The sequence below is a fragment of the Ascaphus truei genome, chromosome 13 (assembly GCF_040206685.1).
Source record: "Ascaphus truei isolate aAscTru1 chromosome 13, aAscTru1.hap1, whole genome shotgun sequence".
Taxonomy (NCBI): Eukaryota; Metazoa; Chordata; class Amphibia; order Anura; family Ascaphidae; genus Ascaphus; species Ascaphus truei.
The window spans coordinates 19,073,495-19,100,087 of NC_134495.1; the positions used below are offsets into that span (position 1 = coordinate 19,073,495).

General features: G+C 45.7%; 1 protein-coding gene across 4 annotated transcripts in view; it reads right to left on the minus strand.

The window, feature by feature from the left end:
• Positions 1 to 18,824: 18,824 nt before the first annotated feature.
• FAM222A (family with sequence similarity 222 member A) overlaps positions 18,825 to 26,593 on the minus strand; it is an 82,760-nt gene continuing 74,991 nt past the window's right edge. For all 4 annotated transcript variants that reach the window (XM_075568764.1, XM_075568762.1, XM_075568763.1 and 1 more), the window contains one exon: positions 18,825 to 25,123. In XM_075568764.1, the coding sequence (XP_075424879.1) occupies positions 23,883 to 25,106 (1,224 nt within the window). In that variant the 5' untranslated portion in view covers positions 25,107 to 25,123 and the 3' untranslated portion in view covers positions 18,825 to 23,882. The remainder of the gene's footprint in view (positions 25,124 to 26,593) is intronic.

Here is a 26,593-nt window from a genome sequence, read left to right on the forward strand (position 1 = left end):
CGTTTGCCATGGAAATAACATGGAAATGACATGGAAATGACGGGCACGGCCTTTGCATGTTGTATGATGCATGGAAATCCGAGATGGCCGGAGGAGGTAACGAGGCTGGTGAGATTAACCCGTTGGAAACCACCATATCCTGAGGTCTGACACTACGGGGTGGGGTGGGGTGGGGGGGGGGGGAGGGACCGTCCCGTGCCTTCGGGGGGAGTCTGGGTTCTGCGCTCCTGGGGGATCGGGTAATCAGTGACACCGCGGTCACCGCGTCGTGCCGCAGGGGTTGTGGCCCTCTAGTACCGCGGGCCCCTCCGGCACTCAAAGAGTTAAAAAGTTCAGTCCCCCGTAGCGGACAACCCCCCAGTATTTTATCACCGCGCGATGCACTTCCCCCTTATATTTTCTTTCCGCTTACGTCTTTGTCTAAAAATCCATTTGTATCTAAGTTTCTTCTGGTCTTTTTGGGAAAAAAAATATATTTTGACCTTTTCTGGTACGTGTTGCCCTGCCCCTTTATCTGTTGATGCTAACAATGGCTTCATAATTGGTTCAGGCAAAACAGCGATTGGGGCGGGGGAAAAAAAAGTCTGGATCACACGTAGGGTAGCCAGGTGTCAAGTATTGAACCGGACTGTCCTGAATTTAGACACTCTGTCCAGTAAAAAATGAGAGGTAATATTGGACATGTATGTGTATACCGGTATTACCTCTCTGGGCATGTATGTGCATACCGGTATTACCTCTCTGGGCGTGTATGTATATACCGGTATTACCTCTCTGGACATGTATGTGTATACCGGTATTACCTCTCTGGGCGTGTATGTGTATACCGGTATTACCTCTCTGGGCGTGTATATGTAGACCGATATTACCTCTCTGGGCGTGTATGTGTATACAGGTATTACCACTCTGGGCGTGTATGTGTATACCGGTATTACCTCTCTGGGTGTGTATGTATATACCGGTATTACCTCTCTGGTCGTGTATGTGTATACCGGTATTACCTCTCTGGACATGTATGTGTATACCGGTATTACCTCTCTGGGCGTGTATGTGTATACCGGTATTACCTCTCTGGTCGTGTATGTGTATATCGGTATTACCTCTCTGGGCGTGTATGTTTATACCGGTATTACCTCTCTGGGCGTGTATGTGTATACCAGTATTACCTCTCTGGGCGTGTGTGTGTATACCGGTATTACCTCTCTGGGCGTGTATGTGTATACCGGTATTACCTCTCTGGGCGTGTGTGTGTATACCGGTATTACCTCTCTGGGCGTGTATGTGTATACCGGTATTACCTCTCTGGACATGTATGCGTATACCGGTATTACCTCTCTGGGCGTGTATGTGTATACCGGTATTACCTCTCTGGGCGTGTATGTGTATACCGGTATTGCCTCTCTGGGCGTGTATGTGTATACCAGTATTACCTCTCTGGGCGTGTGTGTGTATATCGGTATTACCTCTCTGGGCGCGTATGTGTATACCGGTATTACCTCTCTGGGCGTGTATGTGTTGTGGCAGGACAGCCTCGCGGCGGGGTCAGTAAGACGCTTGACACGATGGGAAACTTTAAACACTAGTGGTTTATTAGCCACAACCAAAATAAGTACGGGTGCACTGTCCCTTTAAGAAACTACTTTCTTGCAAATTAAAGCCTAGTCCCGTTAGGGACACTAACTCACTTCTTGAGCCCTTACTAACAGGACAGCCAGCTAATCTGGTCATGCCCAAAACATGCTACACAAACGATAACCAATAAGAATAAGAATAAAGTCTTATCTGTTTCAGCTCTAAACAGCAAAAAGGAACACGGTTCCGGGGAGCAGGCTGTGTCCAGCCTCGCAGCAATGTTTATCTTTATCCTAGGTTGGGGTCCCAGCTGGTCCCAGCAGCAAAGCTCCTCGCAGGACTGGGGACCAGAGCAACAGCAACGGCTTCCCAGCCGGGAGAGTTCTCTCCACCTTCCTGTGGAAAAACAAGCTCCCTGTGTGTGTGTCACTTCCTGCTTTTAAACCTGCAGTCTTTCAGGCCTCCTGCTTAATTAGGCTGCAGGTGTGCTTCCTTCTGTCTGAGGAGATTAACACTCTGTGAACTGGCTGCAGCGTCTCTCCATTCACTATTCCAGCCTACTGAGTCAGTGACTCTGTCACAGTGTATACCAGTATTACCTCTCTGGGCGTGTGTGTGTATATCGGTATTACCTCTCTGGGTGTGTATGTGTATACCGGTATTACCTCTCTGGGCGTGTATGTGTATACCAGTATTACCTCTCTGGGCGTGTGTGTGTATACCGGTATTACCTCTCTGGACATACTGACCTGACCGGTGGGATTTCCTTGAGCAGGACTGTTGCTAGTGGGCTGGGCAGCTTCCGCCATACTGATTGGCTGCATTACTCAGCAGCAGCCAATCAGGAGGAGGTGTCAAGAGCCTGGGGGTTGAGCCAAGGAGAGGAGGAAACAGCATGGAGCGGAGAAAGGGGTGTGTGTGTGTGTCTCGATAGTTACCATGGAGACATAAAACGTGTAACCCCTTCTCTGCCGAACCCCGAACATATCACTGACTACCTTGAAGTATTAAACGTAATCCCCTGAGCTGGCAGGTTTGTTCTCAGTTTTGCACCAGCGACTGACAGCCATAAAGTGTCCTCCCTGTCTTATTACAGAGGGTAATACCGCATAGCGGACAAAATATATACACTTCCCGTAAAACAACTAGCGCATGTGTAATACAAAGCAGCCATTTCATTCTCACTTTATATAATGAAGAATTGTTATTGATTTCTCTTGATTTCAAGCGTTACTGGGTTGGCTGGAGATGGTTCATTTAATGCAGGTGGTTCCCCAATTCCAGTCCTCAAGACACCCCAACAGGTTGGCTTTTAAGGATATCCCTGCTTCAGCACAGGTGGCTCAATCGAAGACTGAGCCACTGACTGAGCTACCTGTGCTGAAGCAGGGATATCCTTAGACCCTGATCTGTTGGGGGGCTGGAGTTGAGATCCTCTGATTTAAGGCGATAGAAAGGGGTGAGACTCTTTGACTGTGAAAAAGGCGGTTTCACAAAGCGCGTGACGCGGCTTTTTGTTTACATTTGCGAACGACATTTAATTTTTTTATTTTATGTTAACGTTTTAAAGTGTGTGTGTGTGTGTGTGTGTGTGTGTGTGTGTTATGGGCTCGTCATCATACGAGTTCATCGAAACCCATCCCGATTTCTCCTGTGTACGTCAAAATACATAGGAGCCGTTTTTACATATATATTTTTGAAATAACCTTTATATTGTACAGACGGGACCACAGAATAACACCTTTTATGGACGACATTTAAAAATAGATACATATTAAAAATATTTCCTGAGCGGAAAAGCGACGCTACGCGGGGCATCTCATACGAGATATGGATATTCTAACAGGGCTCGATCAGCAGCTATTAATACAAAGGGGACGGTCTATTTTAAGATGGATGACGCATTAACGTAATTACATTTGTTTAATTAAATGGACTGCGCTGTCATCAATGACATGAGTTTGTAAGTATTGGTTTTACATTATCTGGAGCTCTAATCTTCCTGATACATTTGGAATGGCTAAGTAACATTCTGTTGACTCGACCCGCAGAAAGCCATTATGATTATGGCATAATGAAAAAAACTTTTATTTTTGATGGGCGCTTTTAAGTTGGCGGTGGCCGTGCATTTTTCCTTCTCCCCATTAGAAACAGAAAAGTGGACTCGCTCTGATTTAGCGACATTGCCTTCCAATGAGTTGAGCTCACTGGGATTGAGTGAAGCTTCGTTGAAGTGAGGGAGATTGCTCAATGAGTGCGATTAATTTTGAATGAGTCAGTGTTGTCCAATGAGTGATACTCACTGAGTCACACCGCCCTCCAATGAGTGACACTCACTGAGTCACACTGCCTTCCAATGAATGACACTTGCTTTTAATGAGTTCACACTGCTTTCCAATGATTGACACTCACTCTGATGTGCCAAACTGCCTTCTACTGAGTGACACTCACTCTGAATGAAACACACTGCCTCCCAATGAGTGACGCTCACTTTGAATGAAACAGACTGCCTCTCAAGAAACAAGACGCACCTTTGGAGTTATACTACCTTTTAATGAGTGAAGGTTACCCTGAATGACCCACACTCCAAACAAGCCCTCTGATCTCCAGCCTATAAAACCTAACCCCTTCTCCGTGGCAGGGAAGGGGGGTGATGTGGAAGACGCCCCAAATTTTATATCAACCCCCCCCCCCCCCCCACCCTACACACTTCCCCAAAACGGCGAAGCCCACAGCACGTTGATGTATTTCTCTCACGTCTCTCAGCCGCAGAAGAGCCAAGAATTATCATGCCCGCAGCGGCCGTCAGCCGCCGTATGTAAAATAAGAGATTTATACTGCAGCTCTTCCACTCACACATCTTTATATCCGCTACTATTCTGGGCCACTAAGCCTTGCCTGCATTGTATCACTTAAGCCATCATTTGTAGATGAAGCTGTGCTAATGTGGCATGTTCTGGTCGTCTTCCTGAAGGAACAAATGTAATCAGTCCGGGGATTATTTCCTCTCCCCCCCCCCCCCCACTTCTCCATCATGCTTTTGCTTGTAACTCTTTTGCTGCTGAGAAGGGGGGCTGCGATTCTTAACCCTGTGTGTTCCCCCAAGACGGAATGGGACAGGGGTAGCCAGCTGCAGTCCTCAAGAGCCACCAACAGGTCAGGTTTCCAGGATATCTGCTGCTTCGGCACAAGTGGCTGAGACTGAGCCACTGATTGAGCCACCTGTGCTGAAGCAGGGGGTATCCTGAAAACCTGAACTGTTGGTGGCCCTTGAGGACTGGAGTTGCTCACCCCTAAACTACATTATAAACTCAGACCGTGTCCTACGTTCCCACGGAGCACTCTGGTAGCGCAGTTCCTGCAGAACGCAAAGGGTTAAATTGCTGTTTTGATGTGCAGTTCAAATGGCCATTTCGCCCTCAATCAACTTTTAAACAGCGAACAATTTCAAGCACAACCCTCATCTTCACCCCCCCCCCATAGAAATATCTCCGTAACTACCCATTTCTAAACTAATGCAGTTTGAGGGATTGACCGCTCTCCCAGAATCCTCTGCTTGTCTCGTCCTCGCTACATATCGGCTTCCCCCCGACCCTAATTCTATCCTCCATGTTGTTCTATCCCAGGCGACAGGGGATTTCAGGAATTGCCCCCACTTATAAAGGTTCAGTGATGTTTAGGAAGGGGCGGCAGGAATATATAGGGGACGGATTCAGTGCAAGCTTTCAGATTGAACTAATGACAGTGTGTTCCTACTAGCTCAGAACAAAGTGATTGATGCCTTAATGTTTTAATTCAATTTTGAAAGGGAACATGTTTTCCACCATGCTAAATGTACTATGGTGGAAAATCTTCTTTGCCATATCCCAACGTTAAGATAACCAGATTATTATTTTTTTGGCACGCTGCCTCCTTGTCAAAGCCAAACTAGGAAAATGAACAGGATTAAGTAGAGATAATAAACGCAATAAAACCCACTCTCATTTTACTAGCTGACAATGTTCACAGACATTTCCAGAATAAACTCAAAAATGATTAAGAAGCCCGCCCTCTTGGGATGGGATAGAAACAGGGACAGGACATGTTTAAGGCCTGAAATGTACAAATACGTCTACAGGACAATCTCTCATGTAGATTTAAACCCTTAAAATATCACAGTCAATAAATATCACGTAACGGGTGTTTGTATGTATGCTGAAAGTGTCCATCTATAGGGATTTTTGTCCGGAAATGGCCCTAATTGCTACTTTGGTGTGTGTATGTGTGCATATATATATATACAGGGGTCGACAAATCACCAAAAAATCTACAAATATATAGGTTTGTCGAACACTGTATATATATATATATATATATCTATATATATATATATATCTATATATATATATATATATATGATACGAACCAATCCAAAGACCAGTAAAGAGACAGCACACCGCACGGGGTTAATCCAAAAATCTATATTCACAACATGAAATATACGTAAGCCAACGTTTCGGTCCCACAGAGAGACCTTCCTCAGGGCCGTGCGGCCCTGAGGAAGGTCTCTCTGTGGGACCGAAACGTTGGCTTACGTGTATTTCATGTTGTGAATATAGATTTTTGGATTAACCCCGTGCGGTGTGCTGTCTCTTTACTGGTCTTTGGATTGGTTCGTATCATACTTATTTTCTATGGGACTAGCATCTGCTATTATAACCTTTTCTACTGTAGTGTGCTGACTGACCTTCATGTGTATATATATATATAGATATATATATATATATATATATATATAGATAGAATGAAGGGCAGTTGGCACACTGTAAACTAATAATCCACTGATGCTTGTCCCATATGCACACATAGACAGATACATTTTACCAGATGGAGGTCCCTGAGGAAGGTAACACTTTGATGACCGAAACGTTGGATGCAGTGCCATGTATTTCTATTGAATACAATATTTCTGGATTTCCCTGGCTTTGTGCTGTCTCGTTTTTCCCGGACCTCCATCTGGTAAAAATGTATCTGTATATATATATATATATATATATATATACCTCAGTTTGATCAGCCCTAGAACAGTATAAAGTTGCAGTGACATGTTTAAAGGGCAGATTGTTAGCTCCTCGGGGCAGGGACCTCCTATCTATTGTCTCCGTTTGTCTTGACATATTTGTATGGTATACATACGATGGCATTGCCTCCCACATCGTACTGCACTGCGGAATGCGTTGGCGCCATACACCTAAAAGATGACAATGATGATAATTTAGGCGATTGATGTCAATTTGACTTCTCACAACTATGTGATGTCACTGTGTGTTTGTGATGTCATTGTGCGTTGAGCAGGTCCTGGCCTCCCATACTACATGTGAGGAGCCCCCATCTTCTGCTTCAGTGGTCTGATTATAGGTGTGTGTGGATAGTAGGCTGAGTGGGGTATTACAATGCAAAAAGTCCACCTTAAGACTACAGGTAAAGCCTGGTGAGGTACCATTCTCCTTCACCTCTCACCTCATCATCATTGTGAGGCTGTGGCCCTCGAGACTTCAGTGGGATTAACCTCTTCAAAGTCAGGATCATCTTCTTACCCACAGTGGGTGCCCCAAAAGACGTCAGTAGGATCACGCTCTTCAAAGACTTGTTACGCCCACCATTCCAGCCATACACATTGATTAGAATCACCAGTAGTTGATCCCATAGAGTTTTATAGGATCACTCTATGGAAAGTGACAAAAATCTAACACACCTCGGTTTCCTCCACAAATATCAACTGGATCACCCTCTTCCACACACCATTGGCTCCTGTACACTTTTTAAATATGACCAACCATCTCAAAAGTGAGAATCACACACTCTTCTGCATGTGGATTTTAATGGGATCACCCTTAAAAATCAGGATCCTCTCCCACTAGCTGCCAAAGTTACCGGCCAATATCATTAATTAACACAGATGTAAAAATCTACGCTAAATTACTGGCCAATAGATTAAATGTAATCCTGCCAAGGCTCATCCACCCGGATCAACTTGGCTTCATTAGAGGTAGACAAGCGGCCGACAACACTAGAAGAATTGTGGATATAATAGACTTTATGGGAGCCAATGAGATTCGGGGTGTAGCCCTAAGCTTAGACGCGGAAAAAGCCTTTGACAGGATTGATTGGCCATACCTGGGGTCCACGCTTGGCGCATTTGGGTTTGGAGGCAAATTTCAACAGGCGGTCAAGGCACTATATACGGCACCATCAGCCAGAGTGGTTCACCAGGGATTCCCCTCAGAACTATTCCCAATCAAAAGTGGTACGAGACAGGGTTGTCCGCTTTCGCCCCTGCTATTCGCCTTATGCATCGAACCACTCGCTGCACAAATTCGGAGTAACGCTGATATCGCTGGAGTACAGATCCACTCGCAGGAGCACAAAGTGGCTCTGTACGCGGACGATATTATTCTAACCCTTGCCAAGCCGCTCATCTCGCTGCCCAATCTGTTCGAGCTTCTAGAGCGATTTGCCCAGATCTCTGGCTTCAAAATAAATCAAGCTAAATCGGAGGCCTTAAGCCTACATATGCCAAGAGAAATGGAGAAGCTGATAGAACTCAACTTTGAGTTTAGATGGCGACCATCCGCCATGAAATACCTAGGAGTGCAGATCACAAAAAAGGCGAGCTCCTTATATTCGGCTAACTATCCCATCCTGTTAAGGACTCTCAAAAAAGAGCTGCAGGAGTGGAAGGCATATGGTATTTCTTGGCTGGGGATGATCTATAGTGTCAAGATGAACATCCTTCCCCGAATTCTATTTCTGTTCCAAACTCTCCCGGTTGCAGTGGTTAGAGCAGACATTGCAGGGCTCCAAAAAGCTATTTCTCAATTTATTTGGAAAGATAAAAAACCACGGATTAAAGGAAAAATTATGCAGAAAGCCAAGGAAGCTGGTGGTCTGGCGGTTCCGAGCGTCATATCCTACTATAAAGCGGCACAATTGTGCCAAATCACGCAGTGGCATGGGGACCCGGGGCTCAGGCGATGGGTGGCACTGGAGAAGGAGGTGTGCGCCCCGCTTGAGCTCAGGGACCTAATCTGGTACCCGAGGACACGGGTGAGGGATATACTCATTCCTCTATCCTCTGTGCTCAACTCACTCTCGGTCTGGAAGGCTTCTAAAAGTAGCTGCTCTTTGACCTCTAAACATACACTGATGGCTCCTTTGTATAGCAACCCGGACTTTGCTCCTGGGCTGGCAGAGAAATGCTTCCCACGTTGGCGGCAATTGGGGATTAGTAGATTGAAGGACCTGGAGGTTAAGGGCAAGATCAAATCTTTTGAACTATTACAGTCAGAAACGGGCTTACCTAACACTGATTTTATGAGGTACCTCCAGGTTCGGGCATTTTATAACGCACACCAGGTGAGACCACCGCTGACCAAATTCGAACAGCTCTGCGTGCGCGGAGCAGACACGCGGGGACTGATCTCTGCGTTATGCAAAGAGGTGGTGAATACTGACTCAGACAGGACAGTCAAACCCCGTTTCATGACACAATGGGAAGAGGATCTCCAGACACAACTAGAGGACGAGGACTGGGCTGCGGTGTTCAAAGCTGCGGCCTCGAGCTCCATATGCACGACATTGAAGGAGAACTCATATAAGGTATTATTAAGGTGGTATCTCACCCCAATCAGATTAGCTAAATTTGTCCGGGGTGCTTCCCCGCTCTGCCCCAGGCAGTGCGGGGAACAGGGGGATCTGGTGCACATGCTGTGGTCTTGCCCGAGATTAGTGCCGGTCTGGACCCAGATCCGCGATTGGCTGCAGAGGATCTTTTTAGGGCTCACAATTCAGCTGGACCCGTGGCTATTTTTATTAGGTAAACCTACAAACGAGGTATCTAGTTCGGGTAACAAGCTGATAGCTCATTTTGCTACCGCTATGAGGTGTGAGACCGCAGCACTGTGGAATCAGAATGCGATTCCTTCTATTGATAAAATTAGAAACAGAATTTGGTTCATTTGCAGAATGGAGAAGTTAACGAGTTTAGTTAACGACTCAGCCGACAAATTTGAAAAAGTATGGTCATTATGGCTTGCCCAAACTGATATTCAGGGGATGAATGAGGCCACAATATGGCTTTGATAGAGATAGGTGGGTTCTCCTTGGATGTTGGGCTGGGAGCCGGACAGGACGATCAGACAGTAGGGCTCCCCCCGAGGTACAGTGGTGAATCAACTCACCGACCAACGAAAATCTGATGTGAACCGGAGTTGGGCTCCTCTGAGAGGTGGACTGGAGCAGAGCAAAGGCTGTGGTGGCGAAGGACTCCTGCGAAACGTGGAACCAGCGCTTCTCCCAGGCCGCTCCCCCCATCCCTACCCCCCCCCTTCCTTTCCTTGTCCTTAGATGTTGTTAGTCTGTCTGTGATCTGTCCTGTGGTCCCCCCAATGTTCGTCTGTTACTTGTAAAGTATTCCTGTAAGTTTGGTGTATACCTGACATACTTGACAACATTCTGTTTTCTATGATGTGTATGCATAAAAAACTAATAAAAACAAAGTTGAAAAAAAAAAAAAATCAGGATCCTCCCCCCTCCATAAAACCAGAACCACTCTCTTACACATTGATTAACCCCACAGGTATGGTTGCCAGGTGGCCTCTCCAAAAATACTGGACACAATGGTGAAAGGTTCAATGTGCTCTATACAGAACCACACCCACTCACCTCTCTCTGCTCCATGCTGTTTCCTCCTTTCCTTGGTCCCACCCCCAGTCTCCTCCTGATTGCCTACATTACCCAGCAGCAGTCAATCAGGATGGAGGAAGCTGCTCAGCCCCCTAGCAACAGCCCTGCCCGGGGAAATCCCGCGCCCCCCCCCCAATCCGGTCAGGTCACTATGTCCAGAGAGGTTATACCGGTATACACATACATGTCCAGTGTTACCTCTCATTTTTTTTAATGGACACAGTGTCCAAATACATGACAGTCCGGTTCAATACTGGACACCTGGCGACCCTACCACAGGATGCCAACGGTGTTACCCTAGGAGAAAACCATAATGCATTATTTTAAAAAGGGGAACTCCTAACGAGAGAAACGTCTCTTTTTATTTAGATTTGTCTTCAAAGACGTCCTTGACATGTTGATTACAAAAAAAAAAAACCGAAACAAAAAAACCTTCCTTGACAAGAATGTGAGAAGTGTCAGCGAAAGCTGATTAGTCTCCCGGCGGATAAGGCTAGATAAACAAGTGCACGCGGGCTATTTTCCTCTCCCTATCGCCGGGCGCGGAAAGGACCTTTCTCAAGGTCTTGTTAATTGATAAATGCCTTTTAACAGAATTCCAAAAGATGGAGAACTAAGATATGCATGCGTATTACCGCTTAGAGACTTCTAATGCTGCTTTAATTAAACGCCTTTATTAGAATAGATTCGAGCTGGTAACCTTGATCTTGTTAGAACTTCAGGGGCCTCGGTGCATAGTATAACATGTAACACTGCATCAATAATATTGTCCACCCAAAAAAATAAAAGGCGAATTTAAACCCCACAGTGCATATGAATTCCTTCCAACAAGTCTTTCAACATCAGACTGAATATTTATAGCAGTAGGACTGCAGTTTTTTTTTTAATTTGGAGGACTTTTATGATGGCAGAGGGAAAAAACGGAGGTGCATTAAAAGTACATGAGTCTAAGTTAGTTAGGTGTTGTAAATAGGATTCTTTATGTAAGTTCCGTTACTAAGTTTTACTCCTACTGAGTAATCCATGTATGTATATGTAAATGTATATATAGATAGTTAGATAGATAGAAGTTATAAACCAACCTCACACTGATGAGACCCATTAAGGTTGAAACATGTCTGTGAGTGGTTTGACTTGCTTTGCATCTAATCCCATGCTGTGCTTAAAAGCTGTGTGAACAGCATTGCATTTGCTTATATGGACTCCATGTAAATGGTCTTTCAGGCAAAAGGTGACCCGTGTGCTCATTTGCATGTCATTTCCCAGAATCCCTTGCTGCAGTGGAAGCACTATATGCTAGGTCAGTGGGGCGCAAACTTTTTTCCCTGCGCCCCCCTGCCAGCGGTCCCCTCACCTCCGTGCCCCCCATGACCCCCGTTCTACTGACACGGCGTCATGACACGGTGTAATATGTCATGTGTTGTTGTTCATCTGAGGTTGTATTTACCTAATTTTAAGACCTGCTAAGGAACAGATGATTGTTATTATGTCCTGATATGTAAAACCATAGAATTCAAAGAGGGTGTACTTTCTTTTTCACACAACTGTATCATTTATATAATAATATATATATATATATATTATTATTATTATTATTATTATTTTCGATAAGTACATTTTTCTTTAAAAAAAAAAGAAAGAAGTGGCATATGTCTGTAAGAGAAGAAAAAGAGTAGTGTTCCTGTGGTTTTGTACATTAATATAAAAACCGCGGGTACACTGGCATGTTATTAAAAAGTACAGTAGTGATCCTCTAGGTTAAGAAAGGAAAGGTGCTCCGGGTGTATAACTAAAAGGAAAAGCAGAGGTGCTGTGGTTGTACCATAACAGTCTTATCATCATGTCTTGGTCCCAAATCAAGCTATATTGTGTTTGTGCTTCCAATGAAAGCCCCACGTGTGAGCACATTCACGTCTCAGACAGCTCTGCGATCCTGCCTTTCTCTTAGCATACAGCGCTTCCAGTGCAGCCAGGGATTCTGGGTAATGGCATGTAAATGAGCCCTCACACTGTGTCACTCTTTGCTTATCCCTTTTAACATGGACCCCTGTAAGCTTACGCCTGTCACATTGCACAGCTTTTCAGCACAGCCTGGGTTAAACCGTTGCATAGCTGAAAAGCTGTGTAATACGGCAGGCGTAAGCTTATCGGGATCCATGTTAAAATGGGTGAGAAGTAGAGTCACACTACGAGTGCTCATTTACATGGCATTTCCCAGAATCCCTGGCTGCAGTGGAAGCACAGTATGCTAAGAGATAATGGGGAAAGACAGGGTTGCCACCTTCTACTGAAGGCCAACCCGGAGACAACATTTAAAAATTTCGCGCTTACCTTCGGCGGCGTCTCCCTGGCATCGTTCCAACATCCCCCGCTGCAACCGGTCAATATGGCCGCGCGGCGTCACATGGCTCCGTGTTGCCATGACAACGGGACACCGCACGGCATCAGGTTGCCATGACAATAGGACGCCGTATGGCGTCAAGGCGGCGCACTGTCATGGCAACGGGTGTCACGTGATGCCGTGACGTCACATAGCGTTCCTGTTGATATGGCAACGTGGGCACCATTTAACACCGCGCGGCAATATTGACGAGTTACTTGCAGGGGAAGACGCCGGGAGATGCCGCCGCCAAACGCCCCAACCCGGAGGTTTACTAGGTAATCCCAGAGCCCGGAGAATACGTGGTGAAAATCCGTAGTCTCAGCGTCAAACCGAGAGCGGTGGCGACCCTGGTTACAGACGTGGAAGTGCTCACACGGGGGATTCTTATTTGTTGTGCATTGTAAGGTGCAGGATTTATGTCACTTTTTTTTTTTTTTTTACCCACCATAACATTTTTTAAATGTGTGTTTCAAATGAAATACTCTTTTTCATTTTCGGAGCGCTGCTCCCTTATTTCACCTTCATTTTGGGTTTACAACGATAACACCCTATCGATGAATAAATAAACGTCGCAAATGGCTTGTTTTGGCACAAGGAAAGCTCATTTTAAATTGCCAGTGTGCTAGCCCGAAATTTCTCTGCACCATCCACGTCAAAAACTGTTTTTTTATTTTTTTTATTTGTTGCACAGAAATGACCTGCGCTGGGTGTCCAGCTGGTAATGGGATGTACCAAAAAATGACGTTTCTGTGCGCCAGAATAAAAGGAGAAAGTGCGCCAAAATCATCAGCACGGCGTAAATCCTAAAGTCTCCTAATAGCGTCAGCGCAGAATGACGTTGCAACAAAGAAAGTACACGTCATTCTGTTTTCATTGAAACGGTATCAATCAAGTATTTAACATGACGCGATGCGGCAAACCACGAACTACGCGTAGTGCGGATGTAGCGAGACTTCCAGTCTCTGGAACAGCGGCTGATAAAGTTTAAAGCAGCTGCTTCGGATATAGGCCAAGCTCAGACTGGCTGCTACGTCCGCGCGCTTGCGTACGTGCCTCCGCCGTGCGCTCCTACAGCCCAACGATCTGTGCTCAAACTGCAGGAGTTGGGTCGCAACGTTTTGGGGGCGTGGCGAACACGTCACGGAGCTGGTTCGCCTTTATTGGCTGAACCAGCTCACGTGACGCGACTGCAGCCCCAAATTTCAATTTGGGTTGTGCGGGCAAAATGTTGCAGCGTCAACGCTGTAGTTTGCCGCCACAAGCAGTTTCTAGTGTGACAACTGTCATCCAATAGACTCAAAGAGTGACGAATGTGCGCGTGCACATAACACGGTCTGTCTGAGCGAGGCCATAGTGCTGATCGTGCTGCAGGAGGGGTCCATGCTTCCTGATCAGAAGTTGAATCTTCTCTACTACAAAAAGTTTTCCTTTAGAACAAACAAACAAACAACAAAGAAAGTTTCTCTCCGTATTTCTAACACTGGACCTGTCTAAACAGGAGATAATCCCAGCTGGCGGAGATAGAACGTGGCAGGTAGCCTCTCCGAAGCTTTTTTTGGGCAGCCTGATGATGTCGTTGCCCTCACTCGGGAGGGTGAAGCCACTGATGGCGAGACAAGCAATGGATTCTGGGAGAAGAAATAGCTAGAAGTCTGGCTACGTGAAGTCACATGACACACGGCGCACACGTTTTCGGAAGGTTTGTACTGTATCTTCAGCGCTGCAATTTTGACGCAGGTTTAAAAAAAAAATATAATTTTCGTGCGTAGTCTGCAGAGGGTTAAAAGCAGCGCAGGAGTGATCCCCAGCTCGGGACCTGGTGTTAGGAGAAGAAACGCAGCCCCTTCCTGATTGAATTTTATCCTCAGATGAACACAAACGTCAGTGGATCTGTTTGCTTAAGCCTTTTTTTTTTGCCTAACATAACAGCAGTAACGAGATGTGAAATGTGGAACAAAGGAGAATTTGTCAGAGTTCCTGTTTAAATCTGATTAACCATTTTGTAGCGTGTGAATGCAGGGGAAGTTAAACTTTAACCCCTTTTTTTTAGAGGTCCCCCCCTCCCCCCCGCCCCACGAGCATAGGGGCCCCACGCTAATCTATGCACAGACCAGAATTTAACACTACATTTCCGATCACCCGCCTCAACATTCAAATCTCCCGCTAACTCGGTAGAAGGAGAAAAATTACGACTTGTGGCGGAGAGTTGGCAGGGCCCAGTGCACTGCTTTGCCCGGGGGCCTATAATGCTGTTAAGACGGCCCTGGGTGGGGGGGGGGGAGGGGGATGGGCTTTGAGAGAACCAATAAGCAGGGAGCAGCAAGGGGATTCTGGGAGGTGACATAGCAACCATGGCGTTACCCTGATAGTGTGTCGATCCCCTCTCCTAAACTTGTTTTATTGCATGAACTCCCATGCAAACAGATGGCAGAAAACTGCAATGGCGGCCATCATTAAGATGCCCAGGGAAAAATAATTTTGACCCACCAACATATCCAATATCTGCTCATAGAAATATATATATATATCGATTACCGATATATTATATGTATAGTATATATCATTTAACCTGTTCGGTGCCAGAGGCCTGCAAATCATGGCTAAGAGTTCAAGGCATCTGCTTTATTAACAACACCAACAAAACACCCTTTTTTTTTTCTTTCCTCCAGAAGCCTGGAGACGGAATAAAAACAAATCTAAACAAATTCCTTCTTAGATAAAACATTCTCTCTAATGAGCCCAGCGCCTTTCAAACGCATCTGTTTGTCTCCGCGTTAAGCTTTCCTTTATTTTCCGCTAGGCCTCGGGCCTTCATAATGACACACCATATGCTCAGCTGTCTAAGGCTGCTGAGAGAAGCAAGCCCGTGTGACACAGCCTGTGTGTGTGTGTTGTGTGGAATTGAATACTATTATACTAATGCAGGGCTCACCATTGTTCTGTTTGCCGTGACAGTGCGGGCAGGGTCACGGAGTGGGAGAATTAATTAGGATTAACCATATTGTGAGGGAGATAGCGGAGTCAGCAAGTGAGGGGAGTTGAATGTACAGCGGTCCCCCCCTGCCGCCCCCCCCCCCCCCCCGCCCCTCCGGCCTCTGTAAATTCCCCTCATTCCACTAACTGGAAGTCTTATCAGCAAAAAGAGTTTAGATAAAGATTGTAAAAGAAAGAAAACAAGAGCTTTTGTGTACCGTGGTGATGTTAAACGTTTTGAAAACTCATTTATTAAGACTTGACGCTCGTTTAAAAATAACATCTTCATCCACTACAAACTTGTCACTTTTAGGAGGGATTGACCCTTTTAATGAGGTTATGAGTAGAAGTCCCTTCCTTCTGTATCGCTGTCTCTCTCTGTGCCACTTTCTGGATGTCCCCTCCTGTTGCTCTGACTTTCATTTTAAGTCCCCTGGGCCCCCGCCCCTTTGGTATGGAGAACACTGCAATAAGTACAATAAAAAATATAAACATTTTTTGGTAAAAATGTGCCTTTGTTTCACTTATTTGCATCCGGATCACAGGAATGTGGGGTAGTAGGAGTGTAAGCACGTTGGGGCAGAAACTCACCTGCTTCTGTCTGTAGGAGGGTGAAATCACCCTTGTTCAATCAATGTGTATTTCATGTTGTACAGTGCCGAGTACTAGCACAGGCTATATAAGAATAAATAATAAAGTTATAAGAATCTGTCACCTCTCACCCTTTTGCCCATTTAAAAGGTGTCTTCGCAGTATTGTACAGTAAGGTTTCTGTTTTCACTCTCTAGTTCTCCTTTTTAACTATTATTTTATTCCTAAAAGCCTAAAATAACATGGCTGCTGATTCACCGTCACGCAGTGATATTAGTAGGCCTCAGAGAACCTTCTTTGAGAAGCTTTGTGCGGCCTGGTGGAGGGGAGCAAGTATGAATAAAGCCGCTTGAGTTACCACTGTGGACATTCTTACTACAGGCTTTGGGCCTTTTATAAATAGAAATCTGGTTTATAATCTGCACTGTAGCCTCACACGGAGTTCCCTTTCAAAATAAGTCATACAGGCATACCCCGGTTTAAGGACACTCACTTTAAGTGCACTCGCGAGTAAGTACATATCGCCCAATAGGCAAATGGCACTTTGCGCATGCGCCTGTCAGCACGTCCTGAACAGCAATACCGTTCCCTACCTGTACTGAAGCTGTGCGCAAGCGGCGAGACTATAGAGCCTGTTACAAATGCGTTAGTTACATCAGTTATGCACGTGTATGATGATTGCAGTACAGTACATGCATCGATGAGTGGGAAAAAAGGTAGTGCTTCACTTTAAGTACATTTCCGCTTTACATACATGCTCTGGTCCCATTGTGTACGTTAAAGCTGCAGTTTAGTCTTTTTTTTTTTTTTTTTTTTTTTTACATTTATTTTTTTACTTCAATAGTTTTATGTGTGCAATCTCTAATTACCTAAAGAACAGTATAGCTGCAGCTCAATTCGTTTTCCATGTATTGATAGGTCGAAATTTGGTGACATATTAAAAGCTGGCATTTGTTTATAATCTGCTTGACTGGCAGTGGAAGCTCATGAATATTCATGAGCAGTCCTGCACTGACAAGTGCTAGAGGGAGGGCAGTGCTGACAAAGGGGTGTGCCAGGGCTCGTGACAGGACATGAAGGGGCAGTGCCTTAGCAAATGGCTGTTAAAATAGAATACAAGAAAATTTGTTTTTCAAAGTTGTTTTTTTAAAAACAGAAAATGATAAAAGTATTTTTTCTTACTACAGAACTGATTTATTAAAAAAAAAAAACATGCAGGATATTGACTGAACTGCAGCTTTAATACGGGGTATGCCCGTATACGAGCATTGCTCGTTGTGGCTATGTTTTTTTTAAATAGGTTTAAGCAGGGGGGCTCCCGGAGCTGAACTGCGTTGATTTTAGCTGCGGGAGCCCCCTGCTTCCCGAGATACCTCCCTCTGTATGGGGTGCCGGTTGCAACCCCTAGTTGGGTTCACAATATGGCGGTCCAAAAGTCCCACGTCACGCGGGCCGATAGGAAGCCTCAACGTCGACTTTACGGCAGGGGTGGCCAACTCCGGTCCTCAAGGGCCACCGACCGGCCAGGTTCTCAGGATATCCCTGCTTCAGCACAGGTGGCGCAATCATAATGTTGTTATAAATAATGACTGAGCCACCTGTGCTGAAGCAGGGACATCCTGAAAACCTGGTCTGTTGGTGGCCCTTGAGGACCGAAGTTGGCCACCACCTGCTTTACGGCTTTCCTATTGGCCCGCGTGACAGGAACATTGAAACCAAAGACTATCTCGGGAAGCAGGGGGAAGGGGTCTCCGGGGCTGAAATCACCGCGGTCCAGCTTTGGATAAAACATCACCGCAAGGATTGCTCGTTTAAAGGGGAACGGCACTTTTAACTGCCTTTTAATGGCCTGTTTCCCAGCGGGAATGCAGTTTATCATCCGTTTAACTTCAGCTCCACGGCCGCATCATTATGAATGCAAATGATTGCGTGCACGGAGCCCGCTCCCTTGCCTGGCAGAGCGCTGGATTATACCCATCTCTGTATATCCAAACAAGAGAGTACGGATTATCAATCAACACAGGCTTTCTGTACATATTTGCCTAAGCCGAGGTTTTGTGTAAGCAAACTTGGCAGCCGGCTTCCAGGTGCTCCTCTTCTGTAATCACAGGTGGAATCGGCGTGGGCAGCGCTATCGTTTATTGATTGCTGAAAATCTATTGGATTTAGAAGCCGTTTTCGTTTTTTTTTTTCTCAAAGGCCTTGAAGGAGAACCCTGGTCTGCAACTTCCTCTCCCAGAATCCCTTGCTTGTCTCGCCCTCCCGAGTGAGGGCAACGACGTCATCAGACTGGAAATAAAGCTTCGGCTGAGGGTAGCTGCCATGTCGTTCTATCCCCGCCAGCTGGGATTTTCTCCGTTTTAGAAAGGTCCAGCGTTATGAACATGGAGAGATTATTATTATTATAATATATATATATATATATATATTTTTTTTTTTAAAGACCAGCAAAACTTTCTGTAGTGGAGAGGATCCAACTTTTAATACACAGTATTTATTTATTTAGGGAAAATAAAGATCAGGGCATTACAGCCATCGGCAATGTAGAGGGGGAAAAAAAAAAATAACAAGAGGCAAACAGTTCAAATAATATCCTGATTTTACTCTGGGAAATTCAACAATCAGTAGTTATACATCTGCATTTTTTATTTTTTTGTAGCGTTTGACTTTTTAAACAGCTGTAGTGCAGACGGCGGGGTTCACATTGGCATGTTGTAGAAAAGAACAAAACGTCGCTTCTATGCCCTTTTAATAAACGTTTTAACCAAATTCAGAGCCAGACAGGCTGACCTAGCAACACACTTAATGCTACACAGACCGCTTAAATAAAGACATGGGATATATATATATATTTATTTTTGTTTCATAATTTTGTGATTAGCGCTGTTTTTTCTGATATATATATATTATTTATTTGAAGAAAAAAAAAATATATATATAGCAAATAAAAAGATCACTTGTGAGCACATTCACGTCTTAGACAGGTCTGCAACCCTGTCTTTCACCATTATCCCCAGCATACAGTGCTTCCACTGCAGCAAGGGATTCTGGGAAATGACATGCAAATGAGCACACCGTGTCTCTCTCTCTATATATATATAGAGACACATATGTATCATGAGTTTTTAATGGGCAGTGTGAAATGCAAGCAGCAATCCCACCTACTCGTTTGTTTTAAATGGATTATTTTTACATAATTAGAACCACGGGTCCTTTGAAGCTGAACGGTGCTTTTTTTGAGCTCGGGGGAGACCCCTGACAGTTCCTGAGATACGTATTGGTGTGGTTGCCAGTGTTTCTGCCCCCATTAGGGAAAACAAAATGGCCACCAAATGCCGCGAGACAGTAGGAAGCCAGGGTTCGTATTGGATAACGGCGGGTGTCATATTTGAAAGATCCACCAAAATAAGGGCACGGCAAGTAAAACCGTCATCTCTGGAACGAGGGTGTGCCGGAGCCAAAAAATAGCACGGTTCAGCTCCAGAGGACAGCCCAGTTCAAATGATGCAAAAGGATAAATAAAGGTGTATTTAAATGGGCAGGATTGCTACTTTACGCTGACGCTAAGAGACCCAATTCAATCCGTCAATGTTGCATGGGACTTTCAATCAACTTTGCCCTGCTTAGTCTGAGAGCAATTATAGGGAGCAGTTAGAAGAGGTTATAAGGAGCAGTTATAGGGAGCAGTAAGGGGTGGGAGTTATAGGAGCAGTTAGGGGAGGAGTTATAGGGAGAGGTTATAGGAGCCGTTAGGGGAGGAGTTATAGTGAGAGGTTCTAGGAGCAGTGAGGGGAGGAGTTATAGAAAGCAGTAAGGGGTGGGAGTTATAGGAGCAGTGAGGGGAGGAGTTATAGGGAGCAGTAAGGGGTGCGAGTTATAGGAGCAGTGAGGGGAGGAGTTATAGGGAGCAATAAGGGTTGGGAGCTATAGGAGCAGTTAGGGGAGGAGTTATAGGGAGCAATAAGGGTTGGGAGCTATAGGAGCAGTTAGGGGAGGAGTTATAGGGAGCAATAAGGGGTGGGAGCTATAGGAGCAGTGAGGGGAGGAGTTATAGGGAGCAGGAATGTGGAAAGGTTTCCTTCCAGACTTTAAGGAAAGCAAAAAAAAAAAATATATATATATAGATGGATATTTTTTTTTGTATGGGCAGAAAGGATTGCACCAATAACAGGTGAATTTGTGTGTATATATATATATATATATATATATATATATATATATATATATATATATATATATATATATATATCCATATATATATTTTTTTTTTTGTCCAAGGGCCTTAACTCCTCCTTTGACAACATAAATTGCCTGAAATGTTGGTGACATTTAAAGTGATTTTTTGCTACTTAGTCCATATTATTGTCTTTATTCACAGCACACTTCAGGCTTCAAAAGCGCGGGGGGAGAAAGAGATTGAAAATGTAATTATTCTAAATTGCAATATAGAATGATAGAAGAAAAGATGGTGATAGAATTAAGATTAGCAAAGGGAAATCCAAATTGACAAATTGCCCACCCTAACAGCACTAACTTTGCGGTACCTCGCCTTCCGTTTGCGGTCGAAAATGCGCATTAAACTTTCGGGGGAAACCGGTTGATGAATTCTAGCCCACGGATTGGAGAAAATAAAGCATGAAAAGCACTTTTGGAAGGCTATTCTCAAGGGGAAGAGAGGAGGGGGGAGGAGGAGGATATGAGGAAATGTTCTTTAGCAGCCAACATAGAAATTGTACAATTTTATTAAACTAAGAAAAAAAAAAAATATTAAAAAAAATATTCAAGTTTTCAAGTTTGTTTTTTTTTTTTTTTTTTTAAATCATTTTCGTCTTTTTTTATTTTAAATATCCGTCTGCCGCCTGTTCTCTGTTCTATGCTTGTTTATTACTAGTGCAAGTTACGGTCTAAAAAGGAAATTTGCGTTATTAACCCCCCCCCCCTCCTGCTAACAGAGCCTCCGACACCAAGCGCGAGTGGCCATTTTCTTCCTTCTCTTTCTAAAGCGACGTTGGCATCACGTTGATATAAATAATTTTTTCGATACCACATACAATATTTCGTAACAACGTTAATTCCCCCCCCCCCCCAAGTCAGCGCAGGACTTGGAAATATGACGCTTTCTCCGATGTCTCCGAAAATAGCAGCCATCCTTTTCCCCTCTCGTGGCATTGTTGGAAATGAGCCTAATTCATTCATTTTGATATACTGGGCTCACCTCGAGGGACATCGAGGTTTAGGTGAAAAGAAATCATTTGCGCCACGCGTTTTACCGTGAGGGGGGGACACGTGAGGTTAACCCCCTCACTGCCACAGGAGCCTGCAATGGATTGGAAAAAAGCGTTGTCTTTTTTTTTCCCCCTTCCTTTTTGTAACTGAGAAACGCTTTGAGTCTCATAGGGAGAAAAGCAGCACATATAGTTATTATGATGGAGCGCGCCAAAGAAAGAACGCAAAGGTGTCTGCAGTAAGCGTTATGCAGGTGTAGCAGATATTATGAGCCGTTCATGTGAAATAATGCGTTAAATGCTGTATGCGTTAACGCTAGTGTTAAATGCAGTGCCAGCGTTAACGCTGACTCATCAGGTTATCTGTGCAATACAGTCTGCTACATCTGTATAAGCATGTATGGGCCTGCGTTAAAAATGTATGTGTGTGTCTGTATATTAATGTGTTTATGTGGGTGCATAATTCTGTGTCTGCGGGTGTCAATGTGGTGTATTAGTGTGCTTAATTGTGTGTCTGCATGTGCATCAGTGTGTGTATCTGCGGGAGCATCAATGTGTGTGTGTGTGTGTATATCTGCGGGTGATGAAACAGTGTGTGTTTGCGGGTGCTTCAGTGTGTGTGTCTGTGGGTGCTTCAGTGTCTGTGTGTCTGTCTGTGGGTGCATCAGTGTGTGTGTGTCTGCGGGTGCATCAGTGTGTGTCTGCGGGTGCATCAGTGTGTGTGTGTGTGTGTGTCTGCGGGTGCATCAGTGTGTGTGTGTGTGTCAGCGGGTGCATCAGTGTGTGTCTGTGGGTGCATCAGTGTGTGTGTTTGTGTGTGTGTGTGTCTGCGGGTGCATCTGTGTGTGTGTGTGTCTGCGGGTGCATCTGTGTGTCTGCGGGTGCATCTGTGTGTGTGTGTGTGTGTGTGTGTGTGCATGTTTAAGAGGCTAATTCAATAAACTCCTATTGACATGACTGATTCAGGGCAGCGTATATATCTATATATTTAAATTACCTGAACCAGGGAGGTCTCTTTGAGCCAATCGGCAGTGTCCCAGACCTCCGCGGCCCCCTCCCTGTTCCCCAGGGCACATGCACCATAGAAGAATATTTGCCTGCCAGACGCAATATGGCCGTGGGGTGAGGGTGCGGACTGACAGCCCAAAAGAAGTTGCATCATCATCCAGAGACGACATTTGCAACTTTTTCTTCCCATGACCCCTGCATCCATATTCATTGGGTTTTTTTTGGTGTCCAAATCGGAGCACACACAGAAAAAAATACAAATATTTCGGGATCTGGGGGGGGGGGCTTTTTGGGTGGGGTTGGGGCTTTATTGTGCGTCTGTGTGTGTATCGGTGTGTGCGCAGTGGTGATAAGCAGTATCAGGAGCGAGCATTAAAGGGTCCCGCTGCTAGAAGGATCTGCAACATTTGGCTCCCGTGGCAGCGCGGGGGGGGGGGGGAGGGGGCAGCATTCTGTGCCAACAAAATAAAATAATTGTTCCGTCAGTGTAAAAATAAACGTGACAGATGAGAACATATTGTTCAGGGTCACTTGGGGAGGGAAATACGGACGATTTTGGGGTCTTCTGTTGAAATGAAATGGCCTGGGAACGTTTTGCAGGGAGAAAGTAGAAAATGTATGGACTTTTCAGACGCGGTTGCTAAGTAGACGAGTGAAGCTCAGCAGTGAAGGGGTTAATCGCAGATTGTGTCAGAATACCCCACCCTCCCTCCCCAAAATATACTCTAGTGTTAACCTTCATTTTCTGCTAAAACTGCCAGAGATTTGGAGATTCAGCTTTACTTAACACCTCCCCCAAAAATAGAAACAACTAATACAGATTATCATTTTTTTTTTCTGGGGGGGGGGTGGTAGGGAGGGGCAAAAAAAGAATCGAACATATTCATTAATTTAGGGGAATGGAACATGCGCTCACTCGCACATCTTCGGGTGCGAAACGGCAGCTCTTCCACACTCTGGCGTCCAATGCAGCGGTCGGCCATCCAGCTTTAAGGCCGTGCCCTCCTCTCCCCAAACGTATACCCTCCCAGAAAAACAAAAAGAAGGTACTGTAGAAAAAAAGTCGTATTAACCCTTTTTCGACACCAGAAAGAGCAGCTACGGCCCCGCCCTGGACGTAAAAGAGGGTAAATTAACGTGCGCCTGCGTCTCAGTCACCCCAGCTTGGTTCGATTGCTAGTTAACCCCCGTTGGCGCCTGTGGGGGGGTAGGAGGGGCGGCCAAGACGTCACTGGCCCATCAGGCAGCGGAGGGGATAAGGTTGCCATCACCGTTGGCCATATCACTTGTCCCGGGTCTCTGCGCTTGTTGAACATGCCTTCCCAGCGCCGAATAGTATCGTTTAGTACACGGAACCAACGCGTTCAGCATTAAGCCACCTCTCTAGAGACACAAAGCAGCTTCTTCTATCTGTAAACGGGCAAGCGGATGTGGGCATGCTGATGATCTAAAAGCCTTGGCACTGAGACTGTCTCGTACCCCTTGCCAAGCATCTGCTCTTTGATACAGGGTGGGTGAATGTCGTTGATGAGATACTCCAAGGACTGAAGACTGCTGCTAAGGATGGAGGTATTGCAAAGGGTCTTGCTAGGTATGCTGGTTAGACCGTCCGAAGGGTGGACTGCCAAATCCCTGTGGCCATGGACAATTTCCTGGGTGTTGTAACAGTCGCTATTTGGCGTGACCAAAATGCTGTTCCATGGAGGGGCAAAATACTGCCCCACCGAAAAGTTGCCATGCATGCCAACACAGTTCAGAGGGGAGGAGCTGACTTTGTCAACAGCGCTGGCGAGGGTGTAGGGGCGGGACACCCCAGGGCACACTTCGGGCGACTTACTGACCGCTCCACCACCACCACTGCCACCGCTGTATATCCGGAGCTGCTGCTGCTGCTTCTGCTGCCATATCAGGTAGTCCATGCCATCCGGGTAAGTGCCAGTTTTGGCTACCACAGGGGCTGAACCCAGCATCAGCTCGCCGCCCCCTCTGCAGTCTTGCAAGATAGTGCCGGTGTAAGCCATGGCGCCCGCCGTCATGGTGGCGAAACTATTGGTCATGCCCTGCTTGGCTGGGCTGGAGTTGGTCACCACCACCCCATGGCAAGCCTGGTGAGAGACCTGAGCCTGGCACTGCTGGTTGATCTGGTAAATGATGCTCTGAATGGAAGGCAGGTTGGACTGTTGCAGTGCCAAGTTCCTGCCGGTTAACGGAATGACAGACGCTGCCACAGTCACGTTGGGTGGTACTAGGGCCTCCAGCTGCTTCTGGTTCCCATGATAACCCAGTTGTCCACCACAAGGTTGGCCTTGAGTTAAAGTGCTTGACATTGGATAAGGGGCAACGCCAACCTGTGCTGAAGAAATCTTAGTTCGTTTGCCCTCCACGTTCTTCACCACGCTTTTGCTGGAGGATTTCACAACGGCCAACAGGCCCTGGTACCCGCCCGTGTGAGGCGGGTAAGGGCTGTAGCGCTGGCCTGTGGTGTCGTAACCATTCACAGTCCGGTTTAGGTGTTTCTGCTGGGGGACCCTAATGTTGGTGGGGAAGATCTTGATGTTCAGGGGGTTGTTAGCCACTTTCTGTGCGTAGGCATCTAGTTCGGCAGGACTGGGGTACCGTGGGGAATGCATCGGCGTGACGGCTTCACCTGCAAGACATTGGAAAGAGGACAACTGTTGGCTTGAGAATGTCTAACACATCAAGAGATCCAGGGTTTGAATCGAGGAAAGAATACAATATCTCAAACATCTATAGGATGGTAAAAAGGAGGGAGGGGTGGGAAAGAAAGGAGGGAGGGTGTGGGTATGAGAAAGAAATGGGGGAGAGGGAAGAGAGAGGAGGAAGGGGTTATGAGAGAGGAGAGGGAGGGCATGAGAGAGAGAGGAGAGGGGCATGAGGGAGAGGGGGCTTTTAGAGAGAAAGGAGGGAGAGGGGTTGGAGAGAGAAAGCAGGGCGAAGTGGGCATGAGAGAGAAAAGAGGTAGAGGGGGGTATGAGGGAGTAAGGAGGGAGAGGGGGTATGAGAGAGTTATGAGGGAGAGGGGAGATAGAAGAGAAAGGGCGGAGAGGCGAAAATGAGGAAGAAAAGAGGGATAAAGGGTATGAGAAAGGAGAGATGGAGATACAATAGAGAAAGGAGGAAGGAAACGAGAGGATAGAGAAGAGAAAAAGCAGATGGGACATGAGAGAAATGAAATAAAAGGCGTGGTAATAGAAACGGGGATTAGCAGTGATAAAATAAAACAACTTTCAAGTGTATCAATAAGACACAGGACGGAAACACTACTCTTGTTTGATACAGATGCAATGCCTGGATATGGGCAACACCAAACTAAACGTATTTACAACGACGCCCTGTCCCAGAAAACCTCATTAAGCAGGCCCATAAAAACCAACGTGCTTCCATTTCCCATAACCCAAGGGTCTCAACGCCAGTCCGCAGTACCCCCCCGCCCCCCCCCCCCACCAACAGGTCAGGTTTTCAGGATATCGCTGCGTCAGCACAGGTGGCTCAATCAGTCCCGGCTTCAGCACGGGTGGCTCAGTCTTTGACTCAGCCGCTGATTGAGCCACCTTTGCTGAAGCAGGGATATCCTGAAAACCTGACCTGTTGGAGGAGGCGGTCTTGAAGACAGGAGAACCCCCTGACATAAGCCATCACCTTAATCTATAAACCTGTAACGTCCATCAACTTCATCCTAATCTCAATGTAATTGCTTTAAAATGGACATATATAACTGTAAAACACACACACACACACACACACACACAAAATTGCATTGTTCTCGATTGTAGCAGTAAAACTGTGTTTCCCAAAGAGCATCTTTTTTGATGACTTAAAATTTTTTTAAAAATACATATTTGAGGGCTGGCATTTAATATTATAATGATAGAGGACGCATGCAGCTGTCAGCTTATAACAGTCGTCTTAATTCTTCTTTTACAACAGACAAAAAGAATCTCAAAAAACGCTGGCATCTGGTTCCACCCAAAGTACTTAAAAAAAAATAAAAAAAAGACGACTGAACCGCTGTCTTCAATAAAAAAAAAAAAAAAAATCCCCCGTAATTACAGAGGAAAGTGCGGTGTGTGGGGCCGCGGCTGTCTTTCTCAACACT